Below are 27,220 nucleotides of genomic sequence, written 5' to 3' on the forward strand. Positions count from 1 at the left end.
GCGGAAGATAGCAACGGTATGCTCCGCTGGGGCGTCATACCTGGTAAAACAAGCAAAAACCTGCTTCTCCCAGTAATTGTAATAGTACTTCATCTGCCGGCACTCGCCCGTAAACGTTCCGAGAACCAAACTTTCTAATTTAATCAGTATGGGTCCTATTGAGTCGTAAAGTTTCGCCAGCTTGGTTGTTTTCGCGTTCCGCTCCAACTCCAGGGCCTGGAAGTAATCCCGGCACGGTCGCACCCCGTCGTCCGGCGGCCCGTCCCGAATGGAGACGCGTTTCGGTTTCTTCGCCGGTGGTTTCGTCTGTTGTTCGCCGGCGCTGTTGTCTTCCGCTTGACTTGCACCAACAACGGCAGATGGCCCCGCCGTTGCTTGTTGCGAATGCTGATGGGACGAGTGCCGGTGATGGTGATGATGATGGTGCGGGTGGGCCGACTCTTTCGGCTGGCTCGGTGCTTTCAGCACTATTTCCGCCGCGGCAGTGCGCTTCTCCTTGGCCCGGTCGAGCGGTACCTCCATCTCGAACATCGTAAATGATTCCAGCTTATCGATTTGTGATTTTATAGCGCTACTGATGTGGCCAATTTGGGATACCATGGACGATAAACTTTTCATGAACTTTTGCACCATGGGAGGGAAATCACGGCAGATGAAAATTCAACATTATGGGAGGGATTTTGTTCGAGAAGCCGGGTAATATTTAACCACTTACCTGCTGACATCGTTCGCAGTACACAGTGATGTTAAAAGACTGCCACGTGAATCGTCCTAATCCGGCTTGAATAATTGTTTCCACTTCGTATAGGTGACCTCGGAGGAAATGGATCTGGGAAAAGTGACAGCGATGGAGAAAATATAAAACTCGCATAGGTCCGAAAGAAGGTGAAATATTTTACAAAACTCAGTTTAGTGGTTCTCAAATTCCACTTTTGAGAAACACATTTATATAATCAATGAAATATTGACTGAATTGAAGACTCAAATGATAAATGTAAGACTCTCTATCCGATATATGAAAAATTTACACTGCAGTGTGCAAATTCAGTATTTAACTCAACAAATCTCGTTAACTTTCGAAGAGAAATACTGATCATTGACATAAGCTTGAAAATAAGAAAACCCATTTTTCAAAATGTGTTATATTTTTAATTGCACAATTTGAAATAAGTCGTTGTTTCTTACAAGTTGAAACCACAAGACGGTGCGATACGCTGTCGCATTGCAGGGTAGTCTTAAAGTAGGAAAATCTCCTAAATCTTGTTCCGCGTTGTTTATTGTGAAAAGATAAGCTCAAAAATAAGAAATGTTGAGATCCCAGGAGAATGAAATTTATCATCGGGATGATGCCGGCTGACGATGCCGGCATGTATGTATACGGTACCTTAAACGAAGGACCTCCAAATCCGAGGCAAGCTCGTGATCCAATCATTAAATCTTATACCACCGGTTTGTCCTGCCATTGTTGCGGAGGGATACCAGCTTTTGGTTGGTTGGAATGCTAATTGTAATCGTGGAAGTAAATTGCCTCGAGACAGAGAATTAATATTTAAATCAAGTGGAAAGCGGAAACGACTGGCCAACCGCGTCGGAAAAACTGTCCGCACAGACAAGGGGGAATTGTGATTATTCCAGTCGTTATTAAAATGGTACTTTTCAAAGCGGTTACTGACTCCCAAGATGGGCCCATTCATCGTCCCGTCTGCAGTTCGACGTTCGTCTGGGACCTAGACGCTTGGTTCTATCATTTGCTTCGTTAGTTATCATTTTCTATGAATATTTATGGCAGCGGGATAAATTAATGGTGAAGCCGTTGTTCGGATCTTGGGGCAACACCGTTGGGTTGTGCTCCAATTTTTCAATGGTTTTAAGGGACGAAGTGTAGAATGTAGACTGTTTTGAGCAGTTATATTTTTTGTACTTGTGGTAGTTGGAGGCAGTGAGCTCTTACAACATAAGATCATTTCTGTCGGTGCCTGACAGCAAGAGTAAATTTATGCAGAATGATTTACAGCTTTTATGAGCTTTAGTCAATTATTTTTCTAAGAACCTCGGTTGATTCTCTTGCTTATTTTGGGCATTATCAAATATTTTACCGGTCACATTGTTTGAACTTGTTCAGATTCAAATTTTCAGGAATTGAAATGCACAAACGCAACAAAAATATAAGTCCTGATCCGCCCAGCTCGCAAAAAATCCATTCTTCATAAGGTGACTATCGAGAATGGTTCCCTCTTATGCTATCGCACAATTTAAATACGCATGACATTTTGAGTGATGCCTTTACTGCTTTCATCATTCGCAAGACGTGACAAGCAATCGGTCCTGTCACTACTCACTCAGGAGAAAGCACCCTGTCAAGAACTGCCACATTTGAGTCACATAGACCTTCACATAAATATGCAGAAGCCCCGCAGCTCATGTTTGTTACCAGGTCGAGCGTGGTGTCCACTGCAGCTGTGGGTGTTCAACACACCACCACTGCAACCTGCAGCTTCGACATGATCTTTTAAGCTGCTGTGCTCAATGCATTCCAGATGTTCACGTCCCGGCACGTCCTCTCTGTGAGGTTGTCTGGGGTTCTCTCTATGCCGTTAACAATCAGCATGGCAAGCAAATGTTACATGTACATGTACATTTTGAATTTGAATTTGATTTGTAAAATGTAGCCACTATCCTTTGGTGAGATTAGAACGAGGAAGGGTCGTTTGGCCGAAACCCATTTGGCTGAAAGCCATTTGGCCGAATTTCACTAGGCCGAAACCCATCTGGCCGAAAGTCATTTTGCCAAACGGGTCATCGGGCCGAATAGATGATTTGGCTGAATAGGTGATTTGGCCGAATAGGACATTTGGACTTTCTATAAATAAAAATGAGTTTGCATTTCCAATATAGCAATAAAGCTCACGAACGGATGGACCGATTTACAGGATTTCCTCACCAATCGATTCGTCTTGGAAAAATATATGGGAAAGCGAAGAATTTTGTTGGGAAAGTAAGATAATCATGAAAATGCATCGGTCTGATGTGTTGTGGAAAAAACAATCATGCTTGCACTGAAGTCGATCTAGAGTGCGGCGCTGCAATGATTATTGACAGTTTGAACTCTAAAAACACATACCCGAGCAAGAAAAGGCGAGGCGGTGAAAGTTATTTCATGCAGATCATTATTGTTTGCGGTATTATTTGCGAAAATAAAAAGTTTTTGTTTTGTTTGTTTTTAAGGTCTACTGGCGGGAATCTGAATAGAGTAGAAACCTCTGCACCAGGCCTTTGATGATAACGTTGCATAATTCCTTTAGAAGCAGTTTACCAGCCGTACACGGAACATGTCGTCCAAGAAGACGCTGTTGCAACTGAATCTGAGGGAATTACGTTCATAAATAGTCAGAGAGGTCTAATGTTAACTAACATCATAATAGTTTAATGTAATTTTTGTCATTTTCTTGTCAGAGTAAAATCATTTTGTCAGCTTTATGCTATTTAGATGTCTATTGTCATAATACGCGCTCAATCGCTCATCGTAGAAACTGAGTCGGAAGTTTTTTTTTTATCAAATATCAGAAAGTATTCAATCTCTGATTTATAAAAATGACAAGTGAATAACTTTTGAAGCAGCTTTCCAGCCATATAAGGATCCTGTCGTCCGTTTACACTGTTGTGCTGGCTCAAAAGGCATTATATTTACAACTTTATTAGATATTCTCTCCCATTATCTCATTCTTAATCATATAGATTGATCTGTACGATGTCATACTTGTCTTTATGGTCAGAAGGTATGAAGTATGCGTTCGTTGAATTACTTTGTTTGCCTAAGTAATTGGTTCTTCATTGGTTCTTCACTCAATGTAAGCTATGTCTTGTGAAAAGTGGAAACTGTTCGTACATTTAGTTGTCTAAGACTATAATAAGTAGCTAATTCGATTCCAAACTAACTGTTATTATCTATAATGTACTAATGATTAGTTATGAGTCGGCTATAGGATTCACTTTTCGGTGGCAAAGTAGAGCTTCATCACGCCTATTCCCTAACTATTAGTAAATATTATCGAGAATGAAGCCGGCATAAGATTGTTCATATACCATCATTTTAATGTGTGGTTTTTATTTATTATAGTCGACCCGGCAGACGTTGTCCTGCATAGTAGGCGAAAATGCGCGTTGTGAACTGCCCATATGAAATTTCCATACGAATCTTAATTTTGGTTTTTCACGATTTACTCAACCTAAATCGTGATTTTCTTATTAGGAAATATCATATAAACCCGTCGGAAACGATAACGAATGTTTCTGCTGAAGAAATGAAAAAAATCCACCCAGCCGTTTTCGAGTTATGCGGATACGAACACAGACCATTTCATTTTTATATATAAGAAGAAGAAGAGAAGAAGAAGATAGCTCTTCGAAGTGAAACATCACAAAATAAGACTGGTACCACGTTCCTAGTTTTGAAAAAACTTCTACTCAGTGAATCCAGCAGTTAATTCCCTACAAATATCTTGAACACATTGTTTGAACATTGTATTAATAAATGCCTAGCTAGCTAAATATAAGCGTGGCTACGACTTGGTCACAGGGAACGCATCAGAAAAGTATTGCCGAAAAGAAGAGAACTCACATCATTATCACTGCCAGACTGCACTACCATTCAAGGCACTAAGACACGATGTCCGTTGGACCACATGCACATGCGTTTAATCAGTGTCCCAATGCCAGATATGTGACGCGGCACCAAACAAAAAAAATCAACATGTGATACCACCACGACAGGATATGTCTTTGGTTGCCATATCAGTGATAATGGCGTAAGCCCACCCATCGCGACAAGATCACATATCCGAGGGGAGGGATATTAGCGTTGTTGGAAACTTGGGGCACACCTAAGCCGTGTGGTAAGACGCGCGGCTACAAAGCAAGACCAAGCTGAGGGTGGCTGGGTTCTATTCCCGATGCCGGTCTAGGCAATTTTCGAATTGGAAATTGTCTCGACTTCCCTTAGCATAAAAGTATCATCGTGTTAGCCTCATGATACACGAATGCAAAAATGGTAACTTGGCTTAGAAACCTCGCAGTTAATAACTGTGGAAGTGCTTAATGAACACTAAGCTGCGAAGAGGCTCTGTCTCAGTGTAAAGAAGAAGAAGAAGAAACTTTGTATAGGATTACTACTTGAAACAAAACAACTATCAAATTATGTTACAATTTTATCATAGCAATGGTGGATGTAATTACTTTTTTAAAGGCGCTTGCCCGAATTAAGAAAATGGCGGATGTGATCCTTTCTAAAAATAGACGTTTGCCACGATTAAATAAATGGTGAGTATGATCTCTTCTTTAAAAGAAGGTGCTTGCCCGGATTAAGACAATGGCCAATGTGATCCCTTCTTTAAAAGTAGGCGTTTGCCGGGATAAACGTAATGGAATATGTGATTCCTTCTTTAAAAGCAGGCGCTTGTCTGGATAAAGGCAATGGTGTTTGTGATCCCTTTTTTTTCAAAGTAGGCGTTTAAGAAATATCAAGAGTTTAAGAAATATCTGGAAAAACAGGCAAATACGTGAACGCACCAAAATACGAATTTTAAACTCTAACGTAAAATCTGCGCTGTTGTACGCTAGTGAAACATGGTATGTATCAGTGGAGAACACTCAACGGCTGCAGGTGTTCATCAACAAATGCTTGCGGTATATAATTCGGGTCTGGTGGCCTCACAACTGGATCTCAAACAACGAGCTCCATCGTCGTTGTCACCTGGGGCCGTCTAAAGCTGGTTGGACAGTTTGGTTTGCTGCAGGAATAGAGACTCGTCGTTTCGTCGACATTACCCAGGGCTGCTCTGAGGCTAGTTATATTATCGCTGTTGCTCATACTTCCGGCAATGGAGGATAATATTTAGTAGGAACGTATGGGTCAGTCTCGTGTGGCCTATTATTAGTCGGGTTAACGCACGATGGACCGCTGGACTAGTCTGATCCGTCTATTTGAGCGTAACGTCCTTGATCTCTCTCAGTTTCTCGTCTCGAGAATCGTGCCACTGATGGTTTCACCGCCATCGTATTGCCTGTTTTAATGCTCTCAAAGCGTCTTTGCCCGCAATGGGCATATCGATTGCAGGCTGTCTCCTGGCCTCGTTTGCTAGTCGGTCGGCCACGGTATTTTTAGTGATTCCGGCGTATCCTGGGATCCAGCAAAATCGGACGAGTTTATTGTGCACCAAATTTTCAATTTCTTGTACCCACGGGTGTTTTGATGTCCCGGACTCTAATGCCAACAGACAACTGGCCAAAGCCGTAAGAATCATCATCTCACCACTGGTGTTCGGGGTCGTAACTGCTCGCTTAATTGCATACGACTCCGCAGAGAAGACTCCTCCGCGAGGTCGGCCATGTGAAACGCGGCTCCTACCGCATCGTCAGATTTTGAGCCATCGGTGTAGATCACCGTCGACCTACAGAATGTTGTCGAGAGCAATTGTTGCACGACTGGTACAGCTCTATTTGACGGGGCCGGCTCTAACGCAGTTCTTTACATTCCACACTACTTTCCAACAGTCGGTCAAAACTCCTCCTCTTTGCCAACCTGAGCGTTCAAATCTCCTATGATAATTTTGACATTGTGGCTTGGGCAGCTGCCGTACTCACGTTCCAGCTGCGCGTACAATGCGTCAGTGCTTCCGGAGTATGGGGTATGAACGTTGATTATGCTGAAGTTGAAGAACCGGCCTTTAACCTTAACCTGCATATTCACTCATTGATCAACCACCACCCGATCACGCGCCTTAGCATGTCGCCCATAATTTTGATATGCACCCAATCCGCGATTAGTAGATATTTTTACAATTCTGTTTAAAAGCCTACTAAAATCTGTATGGCAATCCCAAAATTGCTAGAGTAGCGTACACAAATCTATTTCTACTTCTATGGCTCTACGTTCCCACCGGAACTTGGCCTGCTTTAACTTAGTATTCTATTGGCATTTCCTTAAAAATAATTAAAAGGTTTTCTATGGCTGCCATTGCATGATTGTATGGCAAGTACAATGAATACACTTTGCTCAGGAAGTCTATAATCCCGAACACATCCTGGACTGGACCGAAAATCTAACTCGCCATCTCCGGTCTGGCAATCTTACGCCTTTGCGTCCGCAGCTAACTGAAGACACAAATACATCGGATAAATAAGGTTTACAGATTTTTTGAAAATAGTTTGGAAGCGACCAGAACAATCAAGAAAGCATAATAATCAATGCTTTACTTTTGAAATGATGCCTGCGGTACATAATTCGGGCCTGATGGCCTCACAACTGGATCTCAAGCAACGAGCTCCATCGTCGTAGTCACCAGAGGTCAATAGCAACAGAAATTCTGGATCGGAAGTGGGACTGGGTCGACCACACTCTACGTAGGGGCGGAAACGAAATCTGTAAACAAGGCATTAGAGTGGAACCCAGCGGGACATCGCAGCAGAGGCAGTCCCAGAGGCTCATGGCGGCGAAACCTCAATAAAGAAATAAAAGAAGTCGACCGAAATCTAAACTGGCAACAGGTTAAAGCGGAAGCTGGACATCGTTCAGGATGCAGATCTTTCAAGTCACTCTTTGCACCACCGGAGGTGTGCAGGACCCATAAGTAAGTAAGTTACTTTTGAAAAGCCAATTAATCAACGTAGTTATGTGCACCCAGATTTGGCTCACCCCACTGGTTCTTACTGGATCCACTATTACTTGCTACTAGTATTAATATCTACGAATTACTTTGCTGTAAGTGAAATGCTTGTTGAATATTTCCCTCAAATTGAAATCGATTGATTACAGATTGCATTATGAACAAATTGATATGCTGTATCTGAAATTGATTACGCATATTTTTAAAAGAGCCCAAAGTTTTTTAACCAACAAAGTTTTCGGTGTCAATGTGTTATGATTTTTATTCCATTCAGTAAATTATGTTGTCATAAGAAAGCACACCATTGAATTTTTTTTCGCTTTTTTACATCCAATCTGTCATCGTGGCAATACGCCCTTCCGGTGATCCAATGTGTCACGATCCGAACGGTGGATTCAAATTCCAAATTGCATACATGATGCAAGTTCATATTAATTTATTCATCTCAAACGAGTGGGCAGGTATCTGCTGCTCGCATTATCCGATTCAACGATTCAACATCATGGCGTTGGTTCGAGCTTTGAGACTGTGGTCTCGCAAGCATCCCAAGCTTCGACCCAGTTCAAACCGAAAGCCAGGAATTAAACAAAGCAAAAAGAACTGGAAAAGGGAAGAAAAATTGAATTCAGCAATGCCACTTGGCCAGACCTCCAACTCCAACATTGCCTGCTGCTGTGTTAGTTAGTTCTATGTTTCACACCACCGACCGACCGACCGGACCGGTATAGACCCGTGTATTCAAGGTCCGACCGGAAGCAAACGAGCGTCGATGACGACGTCGAAGAAAGCAGGGCAAACGTTTGTGCAAATGTTAGGAAAACGGAAAGTTTAATTAAATTCTTGGCCATGGCCAGGGACTTACCTCCGGAGCTGCCAGTCCGAGTACCAGATCGTTATAATCGTTCACCATTTTGGTAACGTGCTCCACATCGGTAAATAGTTGCTCCTGCAAGTGGAGATACAGTGTAGTTAGTCACACATATGGAAAGAAGGTTTCCGATCGTTCCCAGGTAGTTCGTAGTGAGGCAGATGGATGAGCTTTTGGTTGTGCACAAAAAAAAAAGATGAGCTTGTCAAAAAATCTGGGAAAGAATCAATTGCATGTGGGTTTCCGTTTTTTTTTCGTTTTCGTTATCCAGACTGAGGCTCTTTGATAGTTGACTTCGGGGTAGAGTAGGGTAATGTTTGCGAAAGAATGGCCGACGATAGATGGATCCGTGCTGGAGAAGTGCTTGGTGAAAGCGTTGTTTTGAGAAGCAATTTCCGGAAGAGAAATGTTAGATCAAAAGATTCGGAATATTCGAGCATGTGTGAAGGAATGGTTGGCGGTTTGTTGTTGGGCGAGTCGTATGTTCTTTAGTTTTATTTGGAGTAGATAGTGACCTGTTCCAGATGGGTATGTTGTGGTTTGGATCAGATCATATTTAAATACACAATAGTTAGGGTCCATTCATAATAATACGTGATAATCCATCAAAAAGAAAACCGACATCGGCAAACAAAAAGAAGATTATGCTAAACATAATTCAAATGGTAGAAAGTGAATCCAAAAAGCAGAAAAAGCTCAAGTTTTCGAAGTGTTGTATCTATCTCAGATGTCAGTCATGTCACATATTCAGTATCATTAATTTGACGGAGTTTCACACTCTTACATCAGTGGAGCATTTTCTCACAGATCTGACAATTTTTGAAGAAAAACTAAACTGCAGTTACGGAATATCGACAGATGCTGGAGGCAATAAAACAATAAAAATGAAGATGATGTGCTCGTATCTATAGTAAGGTCATTCGAATTCGAATCGAATCTACGAAACGTATAAGATTTTTTCCCCCTCCATATCAGACTTCATCCCGGCGACCGGTAAGTCTCATAGCCCCAGAGGGTGGTCCACTTTCGATGATGTGTCGTGCGTGCGTGTCGATTCGATGTCACACAATCCTCTCACGAAGCGGCCATTCTTCATTCGAATGACCGAATCGGTTTGGATTGGAAAACTTTGGGATAGATGTAATGGGCCATATTAATTCGAAATGGGGCTGTGCCACCTTAAAGCTCGGCAACGTACAGTCCAGATGTGTGGTTTTCTTCGCCTGGATGGTGCTTACCTTTCGCATAATGGCCGTCCTAACGACCGGGCTGAGCGAGAATCCCAGATGCTCGAACTGCTGACCTTCGCTGATGACGTCGAATACATCTGGAGGAGGACAAAAAGAACGAAAATAGAATTGTTCGAGCAGACGCTTACTTGGGCCACATCAAGTCAAGTGGGTTATTGGAAATGATAATCAGTCTCCGGTGAACGGCACACCGTTTCAAAACTGCCAACTCAGTGTTCTTTTCCGTTCAGCGCAGACAACGACCACGAAGGAACTTCTTCGTTCGGTCGTTCCGAGGACTTACCGTAGGAGAAATTTACTGCGAACTTCAGCTTGTATTCAATGAGCACCGAGTCTCCAATCACTTCGCGCCATGTCGGTAGCTTCTTCTGGGTAACTGCTGACACCATCACTGCGGGAACAAAGCGAGAAAACGGGGGAATGATGGAAAAATATTGCTTAAAGGGTTGAAAGTGATCCACTAAATGTTCATTGTGCAGTGACTCAGCAACAGACATCGTCGAATGGTGCCGGTGGTGGGTGGTTAAAGGAATCGTCAGTGTGTCAAATAGGATGGCAAAAATTGAGTCGTTTGGAAATATAGACTTATATATTTGGTTCGGTAAATAAAAGCAGTAAACTATTTTTTACGGGTTTGTCTGTTGGGAGATTATTTTTACATGATTGTTTAGACATTACACATTATTATAGGCTGTTTGAGCCTAAAGAAAATTATGCTCAGATTTTTCTTCAATTTCTGGAAGTTATATAATTCAAGTGGAAAGATCAATAAGTTTAAAGCCTGAATACTGCTTCAAACATACATATATACTAATACCGCTTATTAAACTGTTTTCCTGCAAGAACGATTCCATATTCCCGAAAATAATTAGACCCGTATTTTTTATTTCGCTGCTAAAGTGACTAATTTCAATAACATAAGTAGTCAAAGAGATCCTTGTTGACATTTTCAGCTGCTCAAAAATTTCAAAAACTAGTATGAAAAAAAAAACAGTTTAAGGTACTTGGCCAAACGCCATTGATTAAAATAAAAGCTTTTCCATAAAAAAATAGGAAATTTCCAATAAGGAAATCAGGGTATAAGCAACAAATAAATATAAAATTTCCACAAATAATGAAAAAATTCCAAAAACCATTAAAAAATTTCCACAAAACAAAAATATATAACCACTTTAAAAAAATTGCAATTATCAATAAAATTATTATGCATTAAGAAATCAGGATGTTTTATTGAAAAACATACAAATTTTCCATAAATAAATCAATATTAGCAATGAACAATTACAAAATTTTCCAAAAAAATTATATTTATTAAATTTACTAGTCGACACTGCAGACGTTGTCCTGCATAGTAGCATAGCATAGCATAGCATAGCATATGTGATTGTACAAATCGTGGGTGGCTATACAATGCTCAATTGAGCAATCTACTGTATATTGTCGCAAATTGGTACTTGGGATTAGTACCTTTTCCTATACAGTAGCAGTTGTATACCTGGCCACGTCCTTACAATCACGGAAGGAAGGGAAGGAATGTTAGTTCAACATCTACTAGTGAAGATGCAGGGAACCCATACTACCTTCATAGATGTCTCGGGAAGGAAAATTTGTGTTAGTGGGAAAGGTGAATAATAGGGATCTCTATTCGACAATATAGAGCGTCCCGAGCAGCACAAGTCAGACGAAAATGGTTGCAGCAACTTGATTGTGACTAGATTTGGTCACATATGAGTAGCAGTAACCTATGTGAAATATGTGTGCTACTTGGGGTTTGTCAATAACCCCTGCAGACGTTGTCCTCCATAATAGGCGAAAATATGCGTTTTGAACTGCCCAAACGAAAATCCTATACAAATCTCAATTTCAGTTTTTCACGATTTACTCAACTTAAGTCATAAGAAGAGGGGCCCTCCTTAGCCGTGCGGTAAGATGCGCGGCTACAAAGCAAGACCATGCTGAGGGTGGCTGGGTTCGATTCCCGGTGCCGGTCTAGACAATTTTCGGATTGGAAATTGTCTCGACTTCCCTGGGCATAAAAGTATCATCGTGTTAGCCTCATGATATACGAATGCAGAAATGGTAACCTTGGCTTAGAAACCTCGCAGTTAATAACTGTGGAAGTGCTTAATGAACACTAAGCTGCGAGGCGGCAATGTCCCAGTGGGGGATGTAATGCCAACGAAGAGAGAGAGGAGAGAAGTCATAAGAAGGAATATCATATAAACCCGTCGAAAACATTAAAGAACATATCTGCTGAAGGAATGAAGAAAATCCATCCAGCCGTTTTCGAGTTATGCGGATACAAACACAGGCCATTTCATTTTTAATATATAGATTTTTGGAAATTTTGTAATTGCTTATTGCTAATATTGATTTATTTATTGAAATTTTGTGTTTTTTCAATGGTCAAAATGTTCCATTGAAAAAACACAAAACACATCTTTATGGAAAATTCTTCTTCCATAACTACAGTTTTCGCTTTTAAAAGTGCTTATTCATTTTTGTTTTGTGAGAAATTCTTAATTGTTTATGGAAATTTTGCATTATTTGTGTATATTTTATGTTTATTTGTTGTCAGGGTATAATGGTTTCCTAATTGGCAATTTCCTTTTTTTTAAATTTCTAATGCTGTATGGGAATTCTATTTTGCTGTCATTTGGTCTAACGCAATTCAAACTCATGTCATTTTTCCTAAGTGTGTGTGTGTGTTTCCATTATATCTCCCACTGTCCGGCAGTGCTTTTATGGAAGAAACATGTCCACACCTATTTATTGATGTTTTTATATTCAAAGATGGAAACATTTTTAGTCTTGGAGATAGAAGGTGATAGCTCTACTGTGCATCCAAAAACCCTATAACAAGTAGCTACAGACCACATCTTGAGGTAATTTTCAGCACCATGTCGTTTTTCCGAAGTGAAGTGAAGTGCGAAATGAGAAATGAAAAGTGCGAACTAAGACGTGAAAAGTTAAATCTGAGAAGTGAAAAATGAAAGGCGAGAAGTAAGTTGTTAGTTATGAGAAATAAGAAATGATGGAGTCAGAATTTGGAGACGATAACTAAAAAGCGAGACTTGAGAAATAAGACCGAATGCTGAGAAGTGACACAGACGGATGAACGAACAATTTAAAAAAAGAAGCAAGAAGAAAAAGAATAATCCATCTTTGCCTTTCTTGTACATCAGCGGTTCTCAACCTTTTTTTTATGAGAGGTACCCCTTCGAACTTTTGCATTGAATGAGATACCTCCTTGAACAGAGGCTTCCGAGCCTCTTGAAAGGATGTTTCCAAGCCTTTTAAAAGAACCTCCCGAGCCTCTTGAATAGAGCCTTTCGAGCTATTTGCAAAAAGGCTTTCGACCTCTTAAAAGAAAGCTCCCAAGCCTCTTGAAAGAAGCGGTCCAGGCCACTTAAAACGAGGCTTCCGGGCCTTTTGAAAGAAGACTTCCGGGCTTCTTGAAAGGATGCTTCTGGGCCCCTTGAAAAGAGGCTTCCGAGCCTTTTGAAAGAAGGCTTCCGAACCTCTTGAAAGGAGGCTTCCGAGCCTCTTAAAGGTAGCCTTCTGAGCTTTTTGGAAGGCGGCTTCCGAGACTCTTTAAAGGAGGCGTCCAGGCCACTCAACATGAGACTTCCGGGCCTCTTGAAAGGAGGTTTCCGGGCCACTGAATACAGACTTCCGGGCTTATTGAAAGGAGGCTTCCAAACATCTTGAAAAAAGGCTCCTGAGCCACTTGAGAGGAAACTTTCGAGCTTTCCTCTAAAAGGAGCCTGCCAATCTTTATAACAGGAGGCTTCCGAGCTTTTCGAAAAAAGGCATCCAGGCCTCTTGAAAGGAGGTCTCCGAGTCTCTTGGTAGGAGGCTTCCGGGCCTCTTGAAAGGAGGCTTCCGGGCCTCTTGAAGGGAGGCTTCGGGGCCTCTTCAAAGGAGGCTTCCGAGCCTTTTGAAAGGAGGCTTTCGAACCTCTTGAAAGGAGGCTTCCGAACCTCTTGAAAGGAGGCTTCCGAGTCTCTTGAAAGGAGGCTTCCGAGTCTCTTGAAAGGAGGCTTCCGAGTCTCTTGAAAGGAGGCTTCCGAATCTCTTGAAAGGAGGCCTCCGAGCCTCTTGAAGTGATGCTTCCGAGCCTCTTGAAATGAGGCTTCCGAGCCTCTTGAAATGAGGCTTCCGAGCCTCTTGAAATGAGGCTTCCGAGCCTCTTGACATGAGGATTCCGAGCCTCTTGAAAGGAGGCTTCCGAGCCTGTTGAAAGCATGCTCCCAAGCCTATTGAAAGGAGGCTTCCGGGCCTCTTGAAAGGAGGTTTCCGAGCCTCTTGAAAGGAGGCTTCCGGGCCTCTTGAAAGTAAGCTTCCGGGCCTCTTGAAAGGAGGCTTCCGAGTCTCTTGAAAGGAGGCTTCCGAGCCTCTTGAAGTGATGCTTCCGAGCCTCTTGAAATGAGGCTTCCGAGCCTCTTGAAATGAGGCTTCCGAGCCTCTTGAAAGGGGGCTTCCGAGCCTCTTGAAAGCATGCTCCCAAGCCTATTGAAAGGAGGCTTCCGGGCCTCTTGAAAGGAGGCTTCCGGGCCTCTTGAAAGGAGGCTTCCGGGCCTTTTGAAAGGAGGCTTCCGGGCCTCTTGAAAGGAGGCTTCCGGGCCTCTTGAAAGGAGGCTTCCGGGCCTCTTGAAAGGAGGCTTCCGGGCCTCTTGAAAGGAGGCTTCCGGGCCTCTTGAAATAAGGCTTCCGGGCCTCTTGAAAGGAGGCTTCCGGACCTCTTGAAAGGAGGCTTCCGGGCCTCTTGAAAGGAGGCTTCCGGGCCTCTTAAAAGGAGGCTTCCGGGCCTCTTGAAAGTAAGCTTCCGGGCCTCTTGAAAGGAGGATTCCGAGCCTCATGGAAGGAGGCTTCCGGGCCTCTTGAAAGGAGGCTTCCGGGCCTCTTGAAAGGAGGCTTCCGGGCCTCTTGAAAGTAAGCTTCCGGGCCTCTTGAAAGGAGGCTTCCGAGCCTCATGGAAGGAGGCTTCCGGGCCTCTTGAAAGGAGGCTTCCGGGACTTTTGAAAGAAGGTTTCTGGGCCTCTTGGAAGGAGGCTTCTGGGTCTCTTGGAAGGAGGCTTCCGGGCCTCTTGAAAGGAGGCTTCTGGGCCTCTTGGAAGGAGGCTCCCGAGCCTCTTGAAAGGAGGCTTCCGGGCCTCTTGGAAGGAGGCTTCCGGGTCTCTTGAAAAGAGGCTTCCGGGCCTCTTGAAAGGAGGCTTCCGGGCCTCTTGAAAAGAGGCTTCCAGGCCTCTTGAAAAGAGGCTTCCGGGCCTCTTGAAAGGAGGCTTTCGGGCCTCTTGAAAGGAGGCTTTCGGGCCTCTTGAAAGGAGGCTTCCGGGCCTCTTGAAAGGAGGCTTCCGGGCCTCTTGAAAGGAGGCTTCCGGGCCTCTTGAAAGGAGGCTTCCGGGCCTCTTGAAAGGAGGCTTCCGGGCCTCTTGGAAGAAGGCTTCCGGGCCTCTTGAAAGGAGACTTTCGGGCCTCTTGGAAGGAGGCTTCCGGGCCTCTTGAAAGGAGGCTTCCGGGCCTCTTGAAAGAAGGCTTCCGGGCCTCTTGAAAGGAGACTTTCGGGCCTCTTGGAAGGAGGCTTCCGGGCTTCTTGGAAGGAGGCTTCCGGGCCTCTTGGAAGGAGGCTTCCGGGCCTCTTGAAAGGAGGCTTCCGGGCCTCTTGAAAGTAAGCTTCCGGGCCTCTTGAAAGGAGGCTTCCGAGCCTCATGGAAGGAGGCTTCCGGGCCTCTTGAAAGGAGGCTTCCGGGACTTTTGAAAGAAGGTTTCTGGGTCTCTTGGAAGGAGGCTTCTGGGTCTCTTGGAAGGAGGCTTCCGGGCCTCTTGAAAGGAGGCTTCTGGGCCTCTTGGAAGGAGGCTCCCGAGCCTCTTGAAAGGAGGCTTCCGGGCCTCTTGGAAGGAGGCTTCCGGGTGTCTTGAAAGAGGCTTCCGGGCCTCTTGAAAGGAGGCTTCTAGCCTCTTGAAAGGAGGCTTCCGAGCCTCTTGGAAAGGAGGCTTCCGAGCCTCTTGGAAAGGAGGCTTCCGAGCCTCTTGGAAAGGAGGCTTCCGAGCCTCTTGGAAAGGAGGCTTCCGAGCCTCTTGAAAGGAGGCTTCCGAGTTTCTTGAAAGAAGCCCTAGCAGCACACATGTTCCATATTGGTTATTGCAACTCATATGTGACCGGATTCAGTCACAATCAAGTTGCGGCAACTATTTTTGTCTGGATTGTGCTGCTCGGGAGGCTTCCGAGCCTCTTGAAAGGAGGCTTCCGAGCCTCTTGAAAGGAGGCTTCCGAGCCTCTTGGAAAGGAGGCTTCCGAGCCTCTTGGAAAGGAGGCTTCCGAGCCTCTTGGAAGGAGGCTTCCGGGCTTCTTGGAAGGAGGCTTCCGGGCCTCTTGGAAGGAGGCTTCCGGGCCTCTTGGAAGGAGGCTTCCGGGCCTCTTGGAACGAGGCTTCCGGGTCTCTTGAAAGGAGGCTTCCGGGTCTCTTGAAAGGAGGCTTCCGGGCCTCTTGAAAGGAGGCTTCCGGGCCTCTTGAAAGGAGGCTTCCGGGCCTCTTGAAAGGAGGCTTCCGGGCCTCTTGAAAGGAGGCTTCCGGGCCTCTTGGAAGGAGGCTTCCGGGCCTCTTGGAACGAGGCTTCCGGGTCTCTTGAAAGGAGGCTTCCGGGTCTCTTGAAAGGAGGCTTCCGGGTCTCTTGAAAGGAGGCTTCCGGGTCTCTTGAAAAGAGGCTTCCGGGTCTCTTGAAAAGAGGCTTCCCGGACTCTTAAAAAGAGGCTTCCCGGACTCTTGAAATGAGGTTTCCGGGCCTCGTGGAAGAAGGCTTCCGGGCTTCTTGAAAGGAGCCTTCCGGGCCTCTTGAATGAAGGCTTCCGGGCCTCTTGAAAGGGGTGAAAGAAGGCTTTCAGCTCTCTTGAAAGAAGGCTTCTAGGCATCTTAAAAGGAGGCTTCCGGGCCTCTTGAAAGGAGGCTTCCGGGCCTCTTGAAAGGAGGCTTCCGGGCCTCTTGAAAGGAGGCTTCCGGGCCTCTTGAAAGGAGGCCTGGGCTCTTGAAACGAGGCTTCTGGGGCTCTTGAAAGGTGGCCTCCGGGCCTCTTGAAAGGATGCCTCCGGGCCTCCGAAAAGGATGCTTTCGAGCTTCTTGAAAGGAGGCTTCCGGGTCTCTTGAAAGGAGGCTTCCGGGCCTCTTGAAAGGAGGCTTCCGGGTCTCTTGAAGGAATGCTTCCGGGCCTCTCGAAAGGAGGCTTCCGGGCCTCTTGAAAGGAGGCTTCCGGGCCTCTTGAAAGTGGAGGCAGTTGGTATATGGTTGTATTCCAAGTAGTTCTTATTATTGTCATAGGTTCCAGGTAGTCTACGGATTCCATAGAGTCAAGGTCTGTGGCCTCAGCCTCAGTAATAGAGGCAGTAATCGAGGAAGACGCAAGTTGTGTGACCCCTTCGTGGCGTATGTTTTTATTTCTAATAGTTCTTGTTGTTGTTATGGGTTAAAGGTAGTTTACAAACTCCACAGAGTCAAGATCAGGGATTGAATCCAAAGGAGAATGAAAAAGTCTCTCACCTATCATCTCTGTATACATATACTATACGTGGCATACTGTGAGAGACTTTTAACGCAAGCTGTCATGATAAAGCACTGATTCGGAGGCCCGTACCCCATGATAAATTTCTTCTGAAAAGCTCCAAACGTGGGGAGCACTGGTTCTAATGATGCACTTCAGTTTGTTATTCCAACACAAAATGAGCGAAAACAAAGCGAAAATCATCACTTCTCTGTGGAGACTGCTTATCCGATTCTGTTTTTTTTTCGCACTTGTTTACAAGTTTGGTCAATTTGTTATTATGGCTTGTTATGATTCGGAGCAGTTTTTGCCTTTCTTTTATTGTTGTTCGTTAGCTATTGAGAGCGATTTCTGCAAACCCTGTTTAAGATGTACTGAGCAATCTCCGTAAGGGAGGCAGTTATTAAACAATAAACAAGTTGTGTGACCCCTTCTTAGTACATATTTGTATTCCAAGTAGATCTTGTTATTGTCATGGGTTCTAGAAAATCTACGAACTCCATAGAGTCAAGGTCTGTGGATCAAACTCCGTTATGGAAGCAGTTCTTGAGGAATATACAAGTTGTGTGACCTCTTCTTGGTATATGTTTGTATTTCAAGTAGTTTTAGTTATTTCCCTAGCAGCACATATGTTCCATCTAGATTTCTGCAAATCATAAGTGACCAGATTCAGTCACAATCAAGCTGCTGCAACTATTTTTTTCTGACTTGTGCTGCTTGGGTTTCGTGAGTTCCAGGTAGTCCACGAACATGATAGAGTCAAGGTATGTGGATCAACCTCCTTAGTAGAATTGGTGTTTTAACTTAGGCGGACATTTTGAACCACCAGATCAAACTCTTTCTAGTGATATTCATTATAATAATTGGTGTGATCTGAATAAGCTGTAAGTTAAAATAGTATAATGCAATTGTTATTTTCGTGACTCTCCTTTCTCTACCATAACATATTATCTCGCCTTAGATCGACCAGATACATGCTTTCTTATTTTTCAGTGGGCAGGAGTCCTTTCGTTGCTCAACGATAAGGCGTATGCCTTCTACGAAGCATACTTTGCTGAAGGTTACTGAGATCGAATTCCTAAACGTTCTTAGAAGTTTTCGGGTGAAAAATTTAGCATAGGAATTGTACACCTAATAACTGTGGATGTGAATAAATACTAAACTACGTGGCGGCTAATATTGAAGTTGTGGAATTAGACTCCAATAGTTAATAAGTCGAAATATACAGAAGGGGGTGCTTTTAAAAAGGAATTATATACCCCTTGAACTTAAACCGGCTAGATGCGAGCCTTCAAAGAATGATATATTTTATTCTCCCTTACGCATACTAGAAATTAAGAAATGATAAAATTATGCCTTTAGAAATTTCGTCTTTCGTGTTTCCGCTTTTGTAATTACGCCTTATGATATATACCGCCTTTTGCTACACGTGTTAGATTCTGCCTTTTGTGATTCCGCCTTTCGTTAGAGTCCCGTTTTCAAAAATGGTTCGTAAGCTTAGCTTAGCTTAGCTTAGCTTAGACTGACTGTACATATCAATGGTTGCTACTCCGTGATTGATCAGAACTGGTGCAAATTGCACTACGATCCAAGTGAATAGTGGTTGGGGTTTACCATCTATTCTCGAAGTGCACGTTTCAGCAGCTCTCAAATGTTGATCAATAAGGGCGCCGGCCAAGTCCTTACAGTCAGTTGGGGGAAGGGAGGGAATGTTAGGTGTGGTTATTGTTGCTACTAGAGACCGAGAATACCTCTGCATCTTCACAATTACCACGGGAAGGAAGTTGAGTTAGTTGGGTAGGGTAATCAGTAACATAGATCGGGATTCACCATGGAAAGTGATGTGACTATGCAATTTCTATACTACAGTATTAGCATTTTCTTGATTTGTTCAATTGTTTATCCTTCGCGAGAATAAACAATCAATCGCTCAAAATGAGCGATTGTTCATTTGAATTTCGGATGAGGCGCCCGCGGCATCATTTCTGCAACGCAAGAAAAGTAAAAAAGAAACGGGATTTAAATTGAAAATAAAGTAATAATCACGGCTGTTCAACCAAATTGATAGTAATCGGAAAGCTAATTATGTTATCTCTATTTGACGTTGAATAAGAATGTTCAGCCACACATATTTTGTTAATTTACGTTTATTTTACATGTCGTTTATGTTGCATTACTTTCGCGCGTGTGTTTGTCGCTTGCCGTGACCAGTATACCGTAATCAGGATCTCACTGGTATTAATCCTGATGGGCTTGTGCGCTTTGAGCGGCACACGGTCGCTTCCCAGTCTACATAAAATCGTACATGGTGCAATACAAGATGCTAAATTGGAGACGATATACATACATGTTGTGTGGAAAAGTACCTCTATCGCCTGCACTTCAGCATCCTACACGACACCATATACGTTCATGTGTTGACTGGGTTTGATAGGGCCTGCTTATGGACACATGCAGCTTTTTGTAGAGGTTTAACAGAGCCCACTGTCAAACCCCACCGCATCCTAGGCAGGCCCCCTAACTCGCAGTGGCCATGGGGAGGGGTCGTCAAGCCCTTGGAAATAGTCCCTGCTGCCCCTCCCGTTTTCAAAAATGGTTCGTAAGTGACAAAAACTGCTTATGAGTGACTTGAAGTGCCCACCAACTATCTAAAGTCGCCCATGAATGTCCAAAAGTGACCTATAAATGACAGCAAACGATCTATAAGTGACTGCAAATATTCCTGAAAGAGCTAAAAATGATGCAAAAGTGGCCAAAATAATCATAATGCATAATACATAAGTGATCGGATATCTCGGACCTATCCTTGAGTGAAATCAGAATTGATTCAAAAGTTACAGAAAACGAAGCATAAGTGAATCCAAAAAATAGTCGGAAATGGACTACGAGCTACAGCCGATAACTTAAATTTATTGTTCAGGTGTAAAACGATAGGAACTGACTCCTATGCAGTGTTGGTAAAATCAAGGTCGAATCTCAATCCTGAGCAAACAGATGAATCGAATCATGGATGATTTTTTGAAGATATGAGTCCAACGTGCTTCAGCGTGGCCCCGGGCCCCCACAATTCTTATGAACCAAAACCAACCTTTTTTGTACATTTTGGGGCCTCCACAACCTGTTGGCCCCGGGGCCCCCTTCCGGCTATATGCGGCCCTGAGTAGGTGCCCAAAATGATTGCTTATAAGTGACCGTATGTGACAAATGACTGGAAATAACTAAAAAAAGTCCCTACAAGCGATCGGCAATGTTTGACAAGTTATCAGAAACGATCAATAAGTAACTAGAAGTGAAACTCTAGCGATCGGAAGACACTGATGAGAAATTACTCAGAAGTAGTCCACAAGTGACCGGAAATTCCTCAGAACAGAACGAAAGTGCCGAATAAATACTGGAAGTAATCTACAATGTGAAGGTGGTTAATTAACATTCTGTGTCAAGAAAATGTTGAAACGTGAAACATAAATTGTTTGGAAAGCTGTTCAATAACGTTAACCAATAGAATTGTTTTAGTAGGTCATAATTTACTTCCATATGAGGATATCGAGAGCATCGTCAGCCTTTAATGCAAGCATCATTATTTGATATCAAGATTGGATCATATTGTAATTGTAGGTTATCAGCCTCCACCCTAGCCGACACCGTCCGCCCATCAAAAAAAAATCTGAAAAATATAGTGCAGGAAAAAAATTAAGAGCAGCAACTATGCAAAAGAACTTACATTGCGCTTGCTTCATCTTGAAATTTGCTGCCGGAGTAAGTATGCCAGTTCCCGAAGATGACGAAGCTCCCTGCGAAGGAGTGTTCCTTGACGCTCGTACCAGTTTTTGCGCCAGCGTCAATTCAGGGTTCTGCGAATCCGGTCGATTAACGATCCAGCGAACGGCTGTGGCAATGTTGGAATATTTGCCCTTCTCGCCGGCAGACATCAGTGCCGATGGGCGCCGCGAGGTTGTCTCCTTCTTAGCCCGAGCCAGCCGCTTGTCCTCCTCCAATTCTGTGAATTCGAAAATCAATTAGAATGTCCCAAAAGTTTAAACTATTTTTACCGAAAATCGGCTCGCAAAATTCAAGCTTGAGAATGTTCCGCCGTAGCACTGAGTTCACGGTCCCGGTCGCGTGAGACAGATACTGTTGAAAGTTGTCCTTCTCATAATCGCGGATGCTCTTCACCAGCATCAGATACTGCCTAAAGGTGGCACGCTTCTGGAGGGTTTCCTCTTCGGCCGTAGACATGTCACCGCCACCTCCGATGTGTACCAGCGCCTTACCGTCGGCTCCCCCCTCGACTGCTCCCAGTGCAGTTTTGGGCGATCCTTCGTACTGCAAAACAGGAACAGGTTAGAAGGCCACTCAACCGCACCCGCGCGCCCGGATAATAAATTGTCAACCAACCTCTTTGAACGCTGTCATGGATTTCCGGATGAAGGAAAGCAGCGACCGGGCCCAGAATACCGCTCCGACGTGGCACGGTTGGTTCCGCTGCAGGGGCGGATTGCTTTTGTTTCTCTGGGTAAGCGACACAAAATGGAGAGAAAATATTCAGTGAGGAAAATAGCCCCAAGAGAGTGTTCCCCCGTTGGATACGTAGGTGGTTCGGGAAAGGTAATGGTGGTGGAGGGAAACCAAGATTAATTCGTCTAGCGGCGTCGGTAGCATTTTTGTTTAAAAATGAAACAATAAACCCTCCTTTCGGAACAAATAAATCGTTTTTTTAATAGCATGAAATAAAATTGTATCAAGAAAGGAAAAACTTCTTTAAAATTTATTTCAATTCTGAGGCGTTTTGAAGCTGAATAATACTTCTAACTCATATGAGTGCTAATTGAATTTTGTCCTCAATGGTAAACCTTAAATGAAAACGATGCGTTTTATCATAGTTCATCGATTTTGGATTCAGATTTGCCTTCAGAGGCAGCAACGGTGGTGAGCAATTCTTTCATCGTTACTCTTCATCATATGCGAGGACCATATAATTAAGCAACCGTTGCTTATAGGCGTTAATCATGTCAATTGAAACTCAATGCCCAGAAAAATGAACTCACATCCTTTCATTTTACCTTGACGTAGGCAAAACGGCACCAACCAGTAAGCAGATTATGAAAATTGCACCGAAAAAGTTTTGGGAAAAACGTCCGGAAAAATAATACCGCTAAAATAGTAGTGGCACTCCGGTACTTTTTAAACTTGGGTGCTTTCCATCCGTAGGGAGTTCCCTGCCTGCTGGCCATCATCGTACCTGCCTAGCGCGCGGCCGGAAGAGTGCACTGGTAGGATTCGGTGAACCGGAATGTGCAGCTTGTTCGGTTCTATTTATTCGACGGGAAAGTGCTTTTACGGATTTTTTTCTACCGCTAGAATGGAGAACTGTTGTTGTAGCTTGAAGTTGGTTGCTGATGCAAGGTGATGGAGATTTTGTTTTTTTTCTTGCATCATATTTAAAAAAGCTTTGTTATATCACAATTTGAATTGTATCGGATTGTCGGTAAACAGTTTACAAAGTTTTTGAGCGTCGTAAATTGTTGATAACAAAAACGCCGTAAAAGAAAATTCGTGCCAGTTCACAGCAGTGCGCGCTTTCATTACACGATCAGGTTCTGTTGAACAGTACTATTTGGTGAACCGAACCGGTATACTGGTAAACTTGCTTTTTTCATTTCAAAAAATCATTTTCATTGGAAACAGTGAATTTGATTGTGAAATTATTACTTTTTGGCAAAAGTGTTTCATAATTGTGGGTGTTCCATAATAATGGGGGAAGTGTACTTGCAGAGAAAACAGAAAAACGAACCCCGAAAAATGTTCGTGAAGTTTCTCGAGTCATTCGGATTAATTTTCAAAATGTCATAAAACAACCTTCAAACATGTTTCTCACATTTGTTTATTGTTATTGTGCTTATCTCAAATGAAGTTTATCCATTATATTCGAAGTAATACAAATATTCGTAGCTGTGATTTTTACTCGCGAACAAAATACTGTCCTGCTTTTTGTCTTTGCTCTGGCCGTACTTGAAAATAAAGCAAGCGCCGCGCCGGGAAAATGCAGGCGTAGGTTCGCGAGTAGGTATTTCCACCACTGTCCGCAAGTAGGCTCCGCCAAAGCGACCGTGTGCCGCTCAAAGCGCACTAGCCCAAGTTCTGGTGTTAGGTGACACGACGACGGCCCTCCAACGAGACAGGAGGATGTGCAGCCCCAATAAGCCGCCTTAAAAAATATCCATTACGAACGACATAGAAGATAATACGACTCGATATAATCGGCAACGGCCTAGGCGTCGAATAAAGGATCACGATTGGAAGCTTGGAACATGGAACTGCAAGTCTCTAGGCTTTGCAGGTTGCGACAGGATAATCTTCGATGAATTACATCCTCGCAACTTCGACGTTGTAGCACTGCAGGAAATCTGCTGGACAGAAAACCTTCTACCAAAGCTGGGGCACCACCAACGAGCTGGGAACCGGCTTTATAAGTTTGGACGAGATGCGCCAACGCGTGATTTGTTGGCAGCCAATCAACGCAAGAATGTGTAAGCTGAGGATAAAGGGCAGTTTCTTCAACTACAGCATCATCAACGTGCACTGGCCACACGAAAGGAGACCCGACGACGAGAAAGAAGCGTTCTGTGCACAGCTGGAGCAGACATACGATGGAAGCCCACTGCGGGAAAATTTTCATCGGGGACATAAACGCTCAGGTAGGAAGGGAGGAAATTTATAGAGCGGTCATTGGACCGAATAGTCTGCATACCGTATCGAACGACAACGGCCAATGATGCAAAAACTTTGCAGTCTCACGCGGTATGGCACACAGACAGAAAAATCCACTGAAATCTACGCTAAAAGTCATGCACATAAATGGAACGCCATTATTAGCCTAATTCCACACGGGATAGAGCCCAAATATAAACAATATATGACGTGAATCGTTAATATTGCATACAAGTTGTGAACAATGTTGATAGGAAGAGGACCATTCCAGCGTAATAAATTTCCACATGCAAGTTTTACGCGCTGTTTATCTTTCATTAATTTTTTCTGTGTAGTCCGAATCGCTATCTTCCACCGCAAGAATATCAACAAGGCCCCATGGAAATCACCTAATTAAGAAACAGAAAATCAAACGACTACGTTCTAATCGACGGTAAATTATTTTCCGACATCACGAACGTCCGCATTTACCGCAGTGTGGATATTGAATCCGACCACTACTTCTTTGCAATATGCCTGAGCATGAGCATGAGCATGATTGACCGCCCACGGTTGCTCCTCCGTTATTGTCAGGTCAGCTTTAATTACACAGAGAACCAACAGATGAAGTTTGGGACTAACATCATCTTCAATGTGTAAGAACTGGTGACCTAAATATAAGCAATACCAGCGCCGGCCATGTCCGAATGCAGGTCAATTAAGGAATGGGTAGGAGAATGTTGACATGATTCTCGCTTTGATAGAAGCCGACGAGTCATCTGCACTTCCACGAGAAATCACTGGGATGTTGGATATATGGGGTGGGGAGTGTGGCAGGTTTCGTTTTGGTAAACGGAATGCCGTGTATAGCGTGTAGTTTGATCGATGAAAACAAATAATTTTATTTAAAGGCCGCACAAAGCAAAACTAAATTTCAAAGACCGGCCGATCGTTTTGCTCACTGAAGAAATATTTCTGAACGCGATCTAAACTTTTACTTTCTAATTAATTTACTCACCCATCAAAGCAGAACAACATTTCGATCGTTTTGCTTTCCTAAGAAAATGTGGACGCGATCTCCGATCGTTCTACGCTCAATACTAAACACGATTAAACCTGCACTGATACTCACGCTCCTCTAATGTGGACGTGTACAATACACATGTGGAAGTATTGGCTTGAGAAATGAATTGCGAGTGATTTGACTATGCGTCCAATTTGGGAATCTCGAGCTCGTTCAGTAGCCGCTAGGTTGCGAAGGCCGACGGAGGTCCTTCGTAGCTTAGTTGGTTAAAGCACCAGTCTAGCGTACTGTAGGGTCATGGGTTCGAGTCCCATCGAAGGGAAAGTGGTTACCTCCAATACATTTTCCAAATCAATATCTTCCACCTAACGTACATATTCACATATGAGTTTTCATAACATTGTAAATTAACGTCCAAGTCGGGTGGTTTAATCCCCGGAAATAGGCAATTACCTTTGATTGAACCTGCACTGATTGTTTCACTTTCTTATTAATTTACTCGCCCGCACACTAAAACCAGACAATTCGACAATCGCACGATCGTTCTGGGTTGCTTTATCTTTATTTCAACACAAAATACGGATAAACTTGTACTAGAGAATTAAAAACTTTAAAAACAGTTAATTAACTAACCAAATGTACTGTAGAATAACATTAAAGGAAAATGTACTTAACAGACGTCAGGATATCCTTAATTGCGTCTTTGATAAGAGCATCGCCACACAAACAAGGAGTTCTTCGCCACCTTAACAATATTTTTTCAGCGACGTTTCATCCAGTTATTGACTTGCGGGTCTTGAATTCTTCAATGCTCCATATTGCTGCGAATGTGCACGAACTAAACTCGATTACGATCAGAAATTCCTTCTTCAACAATAGAATTTGATGGCAGAACAATTACAACTCAAACAAATATTTCTAAAAAAATGACGTGCGAGGAAAAAAACGTCCGATTCAAACCGTAGCACACTTCGATCTCAATGAGTCAATTATCATTTCAATTATCAACAATTATCATTTCTACTTCGTTGCAGTATGCCTGCACTCAAAACTCTCGAAGGTGTAAAACACGCGTCGAAGTCGTCCGCCGCGGCTAAACATTTTGCGGCTACAAGACGGTAGCCCTAGAATACGCGCAGCAGCTGGAAGTGGCACTTCCAACGGAAGAGCAGCTAGGCGCAGCGGAGAAGACGGCAGGAGCGATATTCGATCCGCCATTGGTAGCACCGCAACCGCTGCACTTGGCACGGTGCCCCAGGATCAGAGAAACGATTGGTATGACGGCGAATGTGAGCAGTTAGTAGAAGAGAAGAACGCAGCATGGGCGAGATTGCTGCAACACCCCACGAGGGCGAACGAGGCACGATATAAACAGGCGCGGAACAGTCAAAACTCGATTTGCCGGAGGAAAAAGCGTCAGCGGGAAGATCGAGACCGTGAAGAGACGGAGGAACTGTACCGCGCTAATAACGCACGAAAGTTCTTTGAGAAGTTGAACCGTTCACGTAAGGGCCACGTGCCACAGCCTGATATGTGTAAGGACATAAACGGGAACCTTCTTACAAACGAGCGTGAGGTGATCCAAAGGTGGTGGCAGCACTACGAAAAGCACCTGAATGGCGATATGGCAGGCAACGGTGGCGGTATGGTAATGAACCTAGGAGCACGAGCGCAGGACATGCGACTTCCGGCTCCGAATATCCAGGAAATCCAGGAGATCGGCCGGCTGAAGAACAACAAAGCCCCTGGAGTTGACCAACTACCATTCATTTCATTTATTTAGTTAACATCTAAACAGATAACACTGAATCAACAATTTGACGCCACAATGCACGGTTCGAGGCCGCATCTCTCCATCCTCGGATACGCCCCACGCTCGCCAAGTCGTTCTGCACCTCGTCTGCCCATCTCGCTCGCTGCGCTCCACGCCGTCTCGTACCTGCCGGATCGGAAGCGAACACCATCTTTGCAGGGTTGCTGTCCGGCATTCTTGCAACATGTCCTGCCCATCGTACCCTTCCGGCTTTAGCTACCTTCTGGATACTGGGTTCGCCGTAGAGTTGGGCGAGCTCATGGTTCATTCTTCGCCGCCACACACCGTCTTCTTGCACACCGCCAAAGATGGTCCTAAGCACCCGTCTCTCGAATACTCCGAGTGCTTGCAAGTCCTCCTCGAGCATTGTCCATGTTTCAT

General features: G+C 43.9%; 1 protein-coding gene across 2 annotated transcripts in view; it reads right to left on the minus strand.

The window, feature by feature from the left end:
- The window catches only part of LOC134222877 (dynein axonemal heavy chain 10), a 332,935-nt gene that overhangs the window by 235,370 nt on the left and 70,345 nt on the right, over positions 1 to 27,220 (minus strand). For both annotated transcript variants that reach the window (XM_062702027.1, XM_062702022.1), the window contains 8 exons: positions 21,711 to 21,824; positions 21,365 to 21,638; positions 21,037 to 21,312; positions 10,063 to 10,170; positions 9,768 to 9,856; positions 8,524 to 8,607; positions 716 to 829; positions 41 to 621 (listed from right to left, as the gene is read on the minus strand). In XM_062702027.1, coding sequence (XP_062558011.1) covers positions 41 to 621; positions 716 to 829; positions 8,524 to 8,607; positions 9,768 to 9,856; positions 10,063 to 10,170; positions 21,037 to 21,312; positions 21,365 to 21,638; positions 21,711 to 21,824 — 1,640 coding nt within the window. The remainder of the gene's footprint in view (positions 1 to 40; positions 622 to 715; positions 830 to 8,523; positions 8,608 to 9,767; positions 9,857 to 10,062; positions 10,171 to 21,036; positions 21,313 to 21,364; positions 21,639 to 21,710; positions 21,825 to 27,220) is intronic.

Source organism: Armigeres subalbatus, chromosome 1 (genome assembly GCF_024139115.2).
Source record: "Armigeres subalbatus isolate Guangzhou_Male chromosome 1, GZ_Asu_2, whole genome shotgun sequence".
NCBI lineage: Eukaryota > Metazoa > Arthropoda > Insecta > Diptera > Culicidae > Armigeres > Armigeres subalbatus.